Source organism: Bos taurus, chromosome 11 (assembly GCF_002263795.3).
Source record: "Bos taurus isolate L1 Dominette 01449 registration number 42190680 breed Hereford chromosome 11, ARS-UCD2.0, whole genome shotgun sequence".
Classification (NCBI taxonomy): Eukaryota; Metazoa; Chordata; class Mammalia; order Artiodactyla; family Bovidae; genus Bos; species Bos taurus.
Window position 1 is genome coordinate 94,331,544 of NC_037338.1, and position 13,789 is coordinate 94,345,332.

Genomic DNA, 13,789 nt, shown 5'->3' on the forward strand with positions numbered 1-13,789 from the left:
CAGATTATTTCTTAAATCCACTGAACATAATTAGTGCAGCATTTAAGAGAGGTCTTATGTGAACAAAACAAATATGTATTTATATATACACATCTATGTCTCTCTATATATACATATACATATATATACACATGTGTACCTCCGTCCTTCTTCTCCAATTCGTCTCTAATTAGAGGGGAAGTAAGTATCACCTTCAAAGTTAGCGTGGGTTCTTTTGTATTCCGAATTATAATAGATGCCTCATCTACACATTGTTCCACTTGATATTTCTCTTCTGTGAGTTTCTGAAAGTCACCAAGATTTCAAATACAGCCAATTAATTAAAATTTCAAAAAATGAATGATTCCCCCCTTAGTCTTGGTTTTCAAAAGTTATTAACGATTAGTTTTTACTGTTCTGAAAGAGTAATCTTTAGTTCTTTAGGGTGGAAGTAACATTTCTCTCTCCCAACTTACCGGCGAATCCTCTTTCTCCATCCCTCAAAAAGCAACCACAAGGTCAATCATCTATTCAATTATCAAACAACATTTAAAATCATTCTTTCTAATATTTGAAAGTGAAAGTTACCAAAAGCATCATTATACAACAAAAGGTAAATTATTGTTCTTGAAATTATTACAAAGGACTTATATAGAATAGTAAGTTGCTGGGAATGCTCTCTAAACCAATATCTTTTTTGATAGGACAACCTAAACAGGAACTCCTACTTGCTAATAAAGATTTATAAATATAAGATTATCTAATCTTTTACGTAAGATTATGTAGATTTTTAAAGAAAATCAAGTAAGAATAAATGCAAATGGATCTCTGCACAATCACTCATCAGTAGAAAGGTTAATACAAACAAGTAACTAACTTCCCGTCTCTAACAAGAGGTGTCAGAAATCACTCCAGTGAGACCTTCTCTGGGACAAGTCATCTGACATCCACACGGAAATGTTCACTGCTTCTTTTAACAATTATACAAAAAATTATCACCAACTAGGATTGCTTTTAAGTATACATTTAATGTATTGCTATACATTAAATATATATAGTTTAGTTACACAGGGCCTTTCTTGGTGGTAAAATTTAATATATATTACCTAATATAAATAGTTGAACAGAAACACTACTGGGTCTCTCTACTCATCAACTGTGCATTAAGGGAACTCAAAGTCATTTATATAAGAACAGCATTTTACCATTAAACATCCAAAAAAAGACAGAAAACTGAAAATTCATTACCCTAATTTTGAACAGAGGAAACCAAGAAAGGGAAAGGCCACATAGTGGCTGGAAAAGCCAGAACTAGAGTACAGAGAAAAAAGCAGGAAACTGCTCACATTCACTGTGCATAAGAGCAGTAAAGATGTCTCAGAGAAAAAGCACAGTCAATTTTTCAACTGTACATGCAGATCACTCTTTAAGACACATCCAGAGTAATGAAATATGATATGAGTATTGGGCTAGACTAATTCTAAGTGACTCTGGTTTTGGTCATCCTTCTTCCTCTGCTCAAGGGAAGTTCTAAAATCACCATAGAAAAGAGTACATAGAGAAAAGGTCTGATACAATCCCAATTAATTAAGGTACCCTGATAACTCAAAGTTTTGCTATGATAAGTGTTCAGGGAAACAGTTTTTAATTCATAAGGAAATAAGTTCGTATTGTATCAGAGATTGGTTTTCCAAACGAACACCAAGAAAAAAGGGGTAGGCACGGAATAAATGCAAAAATCCCATTTTAAATGATTTTCTAAACATTTTTGTATTAATAATAAGATGTCCATGCTTGTGTGTACATATAAAAGCATAGCAAATATGTGTACATATATAAATTAATATAAAGTGAGTATACAATTACATCCCCATTTATTTGGGTACCTCTACCCAAACAGCTACAGTCATGGATCCCAACCATCACACAAAGCCACTGGTTTCATTGCTGGATAACTCTATTGGCTATGTTAAAATCAGATATGTTTCTTAAAATGTCCACCACTGGTCTTAAGAGTTCAGGCCACTTTTGCTCTTCAAAGATGTGAAGATACTTGTATCTTTTTTCAGCTTCTCTAGTGTAAAAAGCCCTAGTCTCTTCAAATTTGAAACAGTTTACACAGTCTGCATTCTCTCCCAGGCCCTTCCCTCAAACACTTGCTAGCCTGACAAAAAGTTTAAAACTGTAGTGCCCAGAAATAGAAAATACAGAGTTCACACAGTTGTGAACTACACTGAGAAAGCTCTATTAGTACAACTGAAGCTCCAATTTCCTGCATCTTCAATACTGAGAAATACAACAGATCTTCAATTTCTTACAGCTGATTTTCAACCCTTTTCCCATCCTGACACACTGAAAATATGACCACTCATATAAAACAGAACTCACTAAAGAGAACAGAAAAGGAGGTGAGATGGTTGGAAAAGCCTCCATATGTCCAACTCTTTGCTGATTACTCTAGTACAAATTTAAGAATAACAATGTTCACTATAATAAAAGCAGAAATAAATGTAAAAATGGAAAAAAGATGGATTTTACAACATTAACATTCTAATAACAAAAAGTATAGTCAGAAACCCGTTACTGAACTTTCTTTACTGTACTCCATGTTGCTTACCACTCTCCCTTCTCAAATGATCACACAATGATTTAGTCTTTAATCTTTTATATCTTTCTTTAAAAGAAATGAATTTAACCCTTGAAAGAACAGAAACTTTCCTTCAATCAGAACTGAAAATGGAAAAATCAAATATATTTGCTCACTTAGAAAGTAAGTGTTAAGATCTAAAAATGATTTTTTTTAAAAAGTGCTCCAGAAATTAATATAGGAGAATGTGTCAACAAGTAACACAAATTTGAGTTTCAGGAACGGCAGATTAAAGTCAGGAAGATGGTTCTGAAAATCAGTTGGTGAATATGAAAGAAAATGATCCAGTAACAAAGCTAATAAAGACAAATTTAGAATTCATTTTACTTTGGGGGGAAAAAGGTCTCCACAGAAGAAATACAAATAAAGGAAACCAACTACAAAAAAAGAGAGCATTCAACAACTCACAGTTCAGCCTTGTGTACTGATATCTATTTATGCAACATGGATTGAAGGACTAACTGATATAAAATCATCAAAAAGATGTAATCTAATTATACCAAAGGTAACATATCTGAAAATGAAAGGTGATCACAGTTTTCAACTGACCCTTGGAGCAGGCTGGTAGAGCAAGTCCTAAAGTGACCACAGCCCTGGACCAACCAGTTGCCTTCAGCCCTGGGGAGCCTTCAGCCTCCGGCAGCATCCTCCAGGAAACATGACAACAGTAAAATTCTCTAAATGCATCCCAATATGAAAAAGGCTCGAAAACAAGGAATTAATAGTGAGTTTCTATTAACAGAATGAATGAATGAAATGAAATTAACAGAGTCGTCAATTTAAAAAATTAGCATCTATCAAAGTTTCCAGTTGTCCAGGCTCTTTTTGTTCTTTTCCACCCTATATCAAACCTTCTAGAGAGTTTTATAACATTGAGGGGCCTACTCTGGAAAACATGAAGACTCTCAGCAACATACGTCTGAAAAATTTAAGACTGTACTTTGAATACTAATCACCAGAAGTTTGTCTTAGATGTGATGGATGATGCACAGACCCAGAGTAGCCGTCTGTACCTACCTTTTACGTTATCAATTTCTTTTTATTAAATTAATGAAGATCACTACCTATTTTTACCTTTTCACAAATTCTCCTAGAGGTACAATTAAACTGTACTCACCTGAATCTGAATAGGAAGATTATCTTTGACTGTATTTAACAGGGTCTCTGTGGGTTTGTCTTTGCACATTAAAACCAGCTCCAAGTCCATATCATCTTTAATCAGCAAGCCTTTTGCAACCAGGCCAATCCTCATTACACCACACAATGTCCGACCACCTTGATCCCTAAAAATAAAAGTCTGAATGATTACTTTCACAGCCTACTTCTGAAACTATAACTTAATCATCACTTGGTTTTCTGGATATCCATATGAATTGATAAGGGAGAACATAAATCCAGATATCCAAAATTCCACAAAAGTAAGTCTCAGATTTAAGGCTCATAAACTACCTTACACAAAGAACCAGTAGGGAGACTGTTTCAAATGATAGATCTCTCAATTCTTTATTAAATCTATACTGCTTAGGAACATCCAAAAATACTGTATCCCCTTAAATATCTTTTCAATTATTCAAACTTCCTCCTTTTACCTTTTAATTAGCAAGTAAAGAATTGTGACAAACATGAACACCGTGGTATACTAAGAAAGAGCATCAGAGTGGAAATGAAAAGACCTGACCTCTGCTCCTAGCAGTGCCTTCTGGCTCAGTATCTGTAACTGTAAAATGGCTATTGGCTGGGTAAGCCTTAGCTCTCTCCTTGTAGCTGTAGCATTCTAGGAATCCATAAAAGTTTATGGGGAAAGCAGAATAATGTGATAAAAGTGAAGAGCTGAGGAACCCAAAGATGATCTGCCAACACACACATTCCAATCCAGTGGTAACCAGAAGAACGCACATTCAAAGAATATCAAGTCATGAATGGTGCATAAGAATAACATTAATATCTATCCTTGATTTTAATACCTAAAGCTTATTAGTTCATTCCCCTCAATTACAAATGAAAATGTAACTCAACTTAATGGTCATTCAACAAATAAGCAAGTGTTTGAATATGGAGAACATACTCCAAATTCTCCTGCTTCAGAGGCTCACACTGCAGATTAAGTACAAAAGCTGTTTAAAACCTGCTTAAGAAGGAAGACAAATGTGACATCTGAGAACAAACTGCATGCCACAAATCTCATTTAGACCTAACAAAGAGCCTGCATTTGAAAGACAAGGAATGAGAATCTCAAAACTGGTGATTAATTGTTCAAGTTCACAGAGAGTAAAATGGTTCTGCAGTCCATGGGGTAGCACAGAGTTGGACATGACTGAACAAGTGAACAACAGATTCAAACTCAAGATGATATGACCACAACACTCAAGCTCTTTACGTTATGACTGCATCATAATTTCAGAAAAGAGAAAGATCAAAATTAGAGACTTCAAGCAAGGCAAACTTCAAGAGTGACTTCAGCAGAGTCATGATTTGGTTAAAGAGAAAAAAAAGGTCATTCTAGCTGAGGGCAGAGTCAGTAGAGTTGAGCCCAAGTTAGCAGAGTTGGAGAATGAACTGGAGAAAAGAGAAACAGAATAGTGGCAATGGAAACAAGACAGGAAATCATAAATAACTCAGCCACAGCTCAGTGCCTGGCACACCTGAGTCAATAAACATTAAAGCAATGAAAAATTATAAGGGTGGTACAAGTATAAAAAGAAATAAAAATCATTTTGAAGCAAGTAAACCAAATATAGGGCATTATTTGATATTAAGAATAGAGTCTGTCATCTTTGATTATTTTTTCCTCTGTATTCCTATTCTTTCATCTTTCTCCGAAACCTAGTAACAGTTTATAAATTCTCCCCTCATAATCACTCTTAAACCCGTCTTCAAACTAGCTTCTTTTCAGGCTCTTACTACGTCTCACCTAACTCCTAGCATCTCATCTACTGTATAGAGTATGTTACAACCAGAGCAGTCTTCCAAAGGCACAACAAGGACGGAACTCTGCCTGCGTCTTTCCTGGTGTCCCACTGAACACTTAGACATGGGCTTATTGGGAAGCAATTTAGGAATGAGCATGACTTCCTGTTTCGAATCCTGGATCTGCCACTTACTATATGACACTGGACAAATTACAAATTACTTGACTTTGAGTCTATTTCTTCATTTGTTAAAAAAAAAACAACAGAGTAATACCTTCCTCAGAGCAGTACTGAGAATATCACTTATTAATAATTAGCATAAGTAATGAACTTAGCCCAGAGCCTGGCATATATTAATAGCTCAATAAAAAATAGCTATTATTCTTTAAACAGTCCCGATACTTTTTCCTGATACTTTTTCACACCTAGATCCTTGCTGATATTTATTTTTTCTTCTACTTTCACTGTCTGACAATTACAAATTGTCACTCTCTGGAGAGCCAACTGCAAATGCTACCTCCTTTGTGAGGATTTTTCTGATCCCCAGACCCCACACCTAGTCTTTCCCTGCTCTGTACTTTCACGTTTTGGTCATGGATAATCAAAGTGAAGATGTGAAGAAAAGTAGATCTGAGTCTGACAGACTTGAATGTGAATCCTGACTCCACCACACACTCAGTGACCTTAAGCAAGGTAAATTTGTTATCAATTCTGAGTCACTCTTTCTTCATAACCAAATATGAAGCACTGGAAATTTAAGTAAAATGGGGGTGGAGGACAGGCAACAGTAATAGAGACTAGCAGATTTGTTGTAAAATAATGTGAAAAGTAATCTGATACAGTAATTGGCACTCAATAAACAGTAGATGTTATTAACTAGCCCTTATTAGCTTGCTTATTACATTCTATACCATAACTATGATATACTTGGTCTTACCATGTAGAAGACAGCAAGACTGAGCAGAGAAACTAAGTCTTAATTCAGTTCTAAATTTTAGTAATGAATTTGAATATGAGGTATTATAAAGCAAGTGACCCCAACAGGGAATTAATTTAAATTAAGCTAAATACTTAATATTTCTAAAATACATATAGTGGGAACTTGTGAGTCAGTTTGTAAAGAGGTAAAACACGAGCACACAGGTAAAAGCTGTCTAACAGTGCCTGGCAATAGAAGGTCCTTAATAAATACAAACAAGCCCTCCCTGTCTCTGGGCCCTCTGCAGTGCTTAGCACACATCAGGAGCATAATTTGTGTCTATGACCACAACAGCTCTGTCTGGAAGCCATGCCTGCCTCTTTTTTTTATATAAAATAGGGACACAATCATTCTACACCTTAAGCTCTACTACACGGGAAGAATCACACCCAAGGGCTCAACCCAGGAATGTTTCACAAACTGGAAACACTTTACAGAGTTCACACAACACTATTTAAAAATTCAAACAAAGCACACAGTACATCATGTTTTAAACACCTTGACAACTCAGCAACCTGATCCAGTTCAGCAAGTGTCTACTGGAGCACTTTCCAAGAGTCTGTTCAGCCTTGACAGCATAGAGATGTATTTAAAAGGACTGACTTCACTGAAAAATACTTAGAATGGTAAAAACAGCAAATCATAGAAGTTTTACCACAATAAATGGTATAAACACATTCCGACATGCAACTTAAACACGGAATGCAGGAATTCCCTAGTGATCCAGTTGTTAAGACTCGGCACTTTCACTGCCTTGGCCCAGATTCAATTCCTGATTTGTGAACTAAGATTACACAACCCCTGCAGTGTGGCCAATCAATCAGTTAATCTTTTTTTTTTTTTCTTTAATAGAAAATTATTTAATTAGTATACATGTGTTCCCCATAATCTATAAGTAAGGAATTTATGACTATTTAACTTGTGCGGGGACTAAGATACAAAGAGCTTCATTATTGGATGATACTACTAATTACCAATGAACTGTATATTTTGACAGTATCTTTTTTAAACTTATCATATGCAAGAAAAAGTGAATTATATTGCCAAGAAACTTCAAGCTGACAAATCTATAGCTAATGTATATATTACCTGTAATAAGTTAACGAAGTCAAGAAAATATAATCTTCAGCTAAAAACGGATACTGATTTTCTTTCATCTGAAGATGGAAAGGTTACACTATCTTTCAGTTAAAGAAATCAATTTATCAATACTTTCCCACTATTCTTTATCTACTTATCATACTGATATAGAATTGAAAGGCTGAGAAAAAAATTCTGTAACTTCTATCCTCAATTTACCAGTTGTAGTCAAAGTAATGTTCTTAATCCTACGAATACAATGCAGTCAAATGAGCTTCCTCTTTCAAAGTAAACTATATTCTTACTCCAATCATAGTGACACTGCTCAAAACAGTAACTCTAAGTTTAGCAAGGCATAAATAGTTTCCTAGTTCTCACTCAGCTTTATCTCACTCATAACTCACTTTTGCTGCAGCACTGGAAGCACTGCTGTAATAGCTGAAGGGTCTGGTTCCCATTAGGCCATTCATTCAATACCCAATGAGCATGTACTACATGTAAGACACTACACTGGATCCTGGGAGTCGTCGAGGAAGATTCAGTCAAAAATACCTTTGGAGGACATTCTCCTGCACTCTTTCTTCTACATCAGAATTTTTAAACACCTGAAAAAATGACATTTTACGACTTCCCCAGAGACCAAAAAAAAAAAAAAAACTAGTGTTTACTTCTGAATTTAGGAAACTAAACCAACACATGAAAAAGATGACATATCACAATCTCTGAAACAGAGGGGTTTTTTTAAGGGCTTATATCCCTTTTTAAAGGGATCCTGAACATCTCTATCCTGTTTCTCTGATCTAATCATTATTCCTCTTCTACTGTCCCTTCAAATTTAACTCAGAAAAATTCCACAATTACTTCCTTGTTTACAGTCATATAAACGAGAAAACCCAAAGAACACCACATACCAAGTGTAACCCAGTGGGATGGGACCCTGGACTTTCTGGGCACTACAAGTAAAGTGTCACACAAAGGTCAGGTCACACTTACTTGGAATAGGTGTCTACGGCCTCTTCCTTCTTTACTTCGGTCTCACCCTCTGCTTTTGTGCCTTTACTTGTTTCATCCAGCCAATCTGAGACATGTTTAAGAGCACACTCAACAGTAGATACCATATTCTGAACAGCTTCAAGTTCCTCCGGAGATGGATAAATTGTCGAATGTTTCACCATAACATGGCGATCATCATTGGCAAAAGATCTGATAGATCTCTGTCAGAAGATGAAAGAAAACTATTACTTTGATAAAAGAAATGGTACCTGAAAAGGATGACTTACAAATATATTTTAATCAAGTCACAGCTAATAACTGTTGTGATTAGCTATGTCAAACTGTTGTGAAACAGTTAACATTGAAACAACAAAAAAACTGCTCAAGAAAGGAAGTAAAAACCCACACCAGAAAACCTTAAATCTTTCATTCATGTTTTGGAAAAGTTCACACACATCACATTCAGTATTATGTATATTCCACCTTTTAGCTGAATAGATGTGTTTTCAATATCACATCAAAAAAGGTCATCCATATCACACATCATTGGCAAGAAACAGACACTTCCTATTTTCGGCAGAGTATATAGAAATGCATACAGGTGACTCATGATACCCAGTCACTCCTATCCAAACTGCTGAATATTTCTGCACTTTGAAAAATTGAGATTTTGTAATATAATAATATAAAATACAAAGTTATATGTGAACAAGACAGTAAAACTATGGGCCACATCAGAATCTTACTTACTTTTTGGCATTCAAACCTTTGGTGTGATGCTTTAATTTTTAAAATAGATTAGTAGGAGATATTCCAGCTTCCAAAATGGGGAAAATAAATATTGTAAAAGAATTAATTTCCCAAACTAATTTACAAATATGTACACATTCTCAATCAAAATTCCCTCAAGATAGATTCATTTTAGTATTTCACAAAAATAATTTTAAAGCTCATGGGGGTGAGGGGAGGGATCAATGACAGCATTAAGAACTATTCTACAAAGGTGGATGGGTGGTACCATTATGCTAAAATAAAATATCAAAAATTTAAAAAGCAATAATTAAAATGACATGCTGGCCCAGAAATCAGTGGAGCAGATTAGCACCTAGAAATAGAATGAATTTCATGAAATTTTAATAGAGTAGATCCTTCACACTCATGAGTCACACATCCAAAAACCTTTGAATATCTCCAAATTTACAAATACCATTAAGACACTTGTACCACTACACAGCAAAATGAACAAGCTACATTTAAAATGAATAAACTAGGAAAAGAATTTTCACCAACTATGACAAGTGATATATATGAAGTATTTAAGCAGTAAGAATATCTAGACTGCAACAGATAAATAAGCTGAAGAGGCAAATAATTCATTTCATATGAGAAGAAATACAAGTTATAGTGTCATTCATCACAGCTCACCATAAAACTAAATGACAGAGAAAATCCATCCCAAGTTAACATTTTTCCCCACCATTCACAATTAAAATATTAGTAGAGTTCCTTCTTTAGAGACCAAGTCAACTAAGTTGCTAGAACAAACCCAGAACAAATTTTTTTTTAAATAAAATCTTTCTTAAAGAAATACCTTCAGACTTGCTAAACAACATATTTCAAAAACACAGATGATTAATATTTTGTGCTTTTCCCCACACTTATCTTTTTTAAGCATTTTCTTGCTTACACTTAGCGGTGGGGGGGTGGGGGGGAAATCACATATCCTTCAGAACCAAAATAGGAGCAAAATATTTCAGCATATTTTACCAATTAAAAAATTAATTCAATTTAAGTATGAACTTTCCACAAAAACTAAGGTTTCTAGGATATTCAGTTCAGTATCCTCAATACACTCAATATTTGACCTTATTATTTTAAAATCAAAAGCACGTGGAAAAAAAAGTTTTGTTTTGTTTTGTTTTCAGTTAAATACACACACATTTTACAAACTGCAAAACCTTCAAATCATTACTTAAAGAACTGGTTCAGGCCTTTAAAACACTGAGCTTCAGGTAGAAGGCTAGAGAAAAATTACATAATTTCAAGTTCAAGGTCACCTTAGCCATTTGTATCAGTTTGCTAATACCAGTTTTATTAGAAAATATTATTTATGAGCATTCTCTCCTTTGTATTTAATAATTTATGGACTGCAGGCTCATGGGGCTCCATCTTGTGGTTTAAAGGGCTCGTAATAAATCTGAACTCATTCGCTTTGCTTAAATAGTAGAATGGCATCTTCAGCTGATGCACTGGAGCCAAAAATTAACACCACTGTTTTTACTTGCCTTCACTGTTAATAGTTTCAACTTTAAATAACTGAGCTCTTCGGTAACTAAATTAAGGAATTATAAATGATAACCTACCATGGTTTTCTATAGTATTTTAGCTTCTTCTTCCGATCCTTTCCCCTCTTTCTTGTCGTCTTCACTAGACACTGCTTTGTGTGACAGTACCTCCTCATAAGCCTGAGTCCCCTGATGGCTCAGAGTCAATATGGCAAAGATATCTGAAGGCTTGTTCTCTAGAGTACACTTGCAAGAGAAAAAGAAAAACAACTTTTCAAAAATGCTTATTTATGATTAGTTTCATATCAGAGGGTGAAACCCATAAACATATTACTGAATAAAACAGAACAATCTTCATAGTGGAAAATTACTTATTTTAAACAAAAGCTAAAACATCCTTTGAAGGCCTGGGCCCAAGAGCCTAAGTGATATGACCAGAGAAATAACTAGTTGTATTCAATGAGATGAATATATTAACAAACACAGATTCAGTAAAGAAATACAACCAGAAAATGTAATACTACTATTGGTGGGGAAAATGTTGCAATTAACCATGAGATTTTCAACAGAAATTGGCATCAGTCAGGCCTATCTGAAAAGTAGATAAGGACACCTGGAAATATAACACTTTTGCTTGTAACCAAGAGGCTTTTCCATTTGACACTGCCATCAGACTTACAATATATGTTGGAACAATATCTCTTCTTTAATCATTTCAGGCCTAAAATTCAGCATGCTTTTTTGGCTCTCCTCTCCTAACTCCCTAGAGACCTTACTGCCCTCTCAACCTATATGCAGTGCTATGCCACACTGCTGAATATTCACTCAATCCTTATTTCATTACCCATGAATGGCTGTCACCAGAATCCCACGCATATTTCTGCCCAGAGGCCTAAGACTCATTCTATTACCCCTATGTTCCACTTTTGAGATTTTATTCCAGGTAAGGTAAAAATAAGCTTTTCTGAACACTGCTGAGGTCCTTATATACAAGCCAGCTGTAAAAAATAAAAAAAGAAAGAAAAAAAACTAGAGACTATTAAAATAGAACATATACATTACATGACTATCAGGAGAAACACACACACAGAAGACATGAACACCCACGAGAAGCAGCTTCCTCTTCATCGCAGTGTTCTGTGTGTTGTGCTGTGTTGTGTGTTCAGTCGTGTCTGACTCCTCGCAACCCCATGGACTGCAGCCCACCAGGCTCCTTAGTCCATGGAATTTTCCAGGCAAGAATACTTCCTTTAAATTTTCCCTTAAACAAGGAAATCCCCTTTTTACTTTCATCTACAATAATTTCCTAACAGTTACTCTCTTAAAGAAAAAAAGATCCTTTTTGAATTTTTAGGACCAGCAAAGTTAAAGGTGACATTTAACTCTACCCAATACTACAAATGAAAAAAACAGATCCACACTCAGTCAAATGATACTAAGTTATGACCTACATGCAACACAATTCACATCTTATAACCAACTTCCCTGACTCTGACTTACAAAATCCACCTGAAATAAGCCAGTGAAGACTGAGTTTTTTATGTTACATAACAACTAATTATGGAAAGATTGAGGGTAGGAGGAGAAGGAGACAACAGGATGAGATCATCATCAACTCAATGGACATGAATTTGAACAAACTCTGGGAGACAGTGAAGGACAGGTAAGCCCAGCATGTTGCTGTGCATGGGGTCACAAAGAGTCAGACATGACTAAGCGAATGAACAAAATAGATGGAACTTAGATTATTCCATATATCAAATCAAAGAGGGAACATACATATACTGCAAATCACAGGGCCCTTTTGTACAACAAAGTTAAGACACAAACTAAAACATGATCAATGGTAAGAGACACTTCAAAGACCACCCTGTCACTAGAATTTTATCTTTTGTATAAAGATCAAACTATACTATTTAGAGTTTTTTGCATTTCCCATTTCCAACCTTACTCCATTCTAGAGGATTCAACCATTCAGTACTTGGCTGTGAATCCTGCAGCCAAAGACTGCTGTACATTTACATAAGAACTGAAAACAAAATCCACAAGCTGCTCTCTATAAAAAGGTAAAACCAGTAAGTCAAACATATTATGAAAGTTGGCTGAAAACAGAAAAAGAGAGAAGAATGCTAAGTAAAAGTTGATGTAGTGGGACTTGCCTGGTAGTCTAGTGGTTTAAGAATCAACCTTGCAAAGCAGGGGATGCAGGTTTGGTCCCTGGTCAGGGAACTATGATCTCACATACAATGGAGCAACTAAGCCCAAGTTATGCAAGTACTGAGCCTGGGTGTTCTACCCATGTGCCACAACTAAGAACAAACACAACCAAAAAAAAAAAAAAAAAAAAGCTGACATAGTGGAGAAATTATGGATCACCAACAGCACTTTTCAGTCATTAGTATGGAGAGTAAACACCCTACCCAAACATCAAGCTCTGGGCCCTATTTGCCACTGTTATTCAACAGTTTTAGAAATCCTAGCCACAGCTATCAGAGAAGAAAAAGAAATAAAGATAATTCAAATTGGAAAGGAACAAGTAGACCTGTCACTATCTGCAGATGGCATGGTACTATACATGGAAAAGCCTACACACATCACCAGAAAACTATTTTGTTGTTCAACCACTCAGTCATGTACAACTCGCTGGACTGTACATGGAACCCCACGGACTGCAGCACCAGGCCTCCCTGTCCTTCACCATGTCCCAGAGCTTGCTCAAACTCATGTCCATTAAGTCGGTGATGACATCCAACCATCTTTTTGTCTGTCGTCCCCTTCTCCTCCTGCCTCAGGGACTTTTCCAATGACTCAACTCTTCACATCAGGTAGCCAAAATACTGGAGCTTTAGCTTCAGCATTAGTCCTTCCAATGAATATTCAGGATTGATTTTCTTTAGGATGGACTGGTTTGACTGAC

General features: G+C 35.6%; 1 protein-coding gene across 9 annotated transcripts in view; it reads right to left on the minus strand.

Moving 5' to 3' along the window:
• The window catches only part of STRBP (spermatid perinuclear RNA binding protein), a 198,700-nt gene that overhangs the window by 83,233 nt on the left and 101,678 nt on the right, over positions 1-13,789 (minus strand). For all 9 annotated transcript variants that reach the window (XR_236501.4, XM_059891235.1, XM_059891236.1 and 6 more), the window contains 4 exon segments: positions 10,951-11,118; positions 8,588-8,808; positions 3,744-3,909; positions 140-284 (listed from right to left, as the gene is read on the minus strand). Coding sequence is in view for 8 of the 9 variants with exons in the window: in XM_059891235.1 (XP_059747218.1) it covers positions 140-284; positions 3,744-3,909; positions 8,588-8,808; positions 10,951-10,953 (535 nt within the window). In the remaining variant the exon portion in view is untranslated.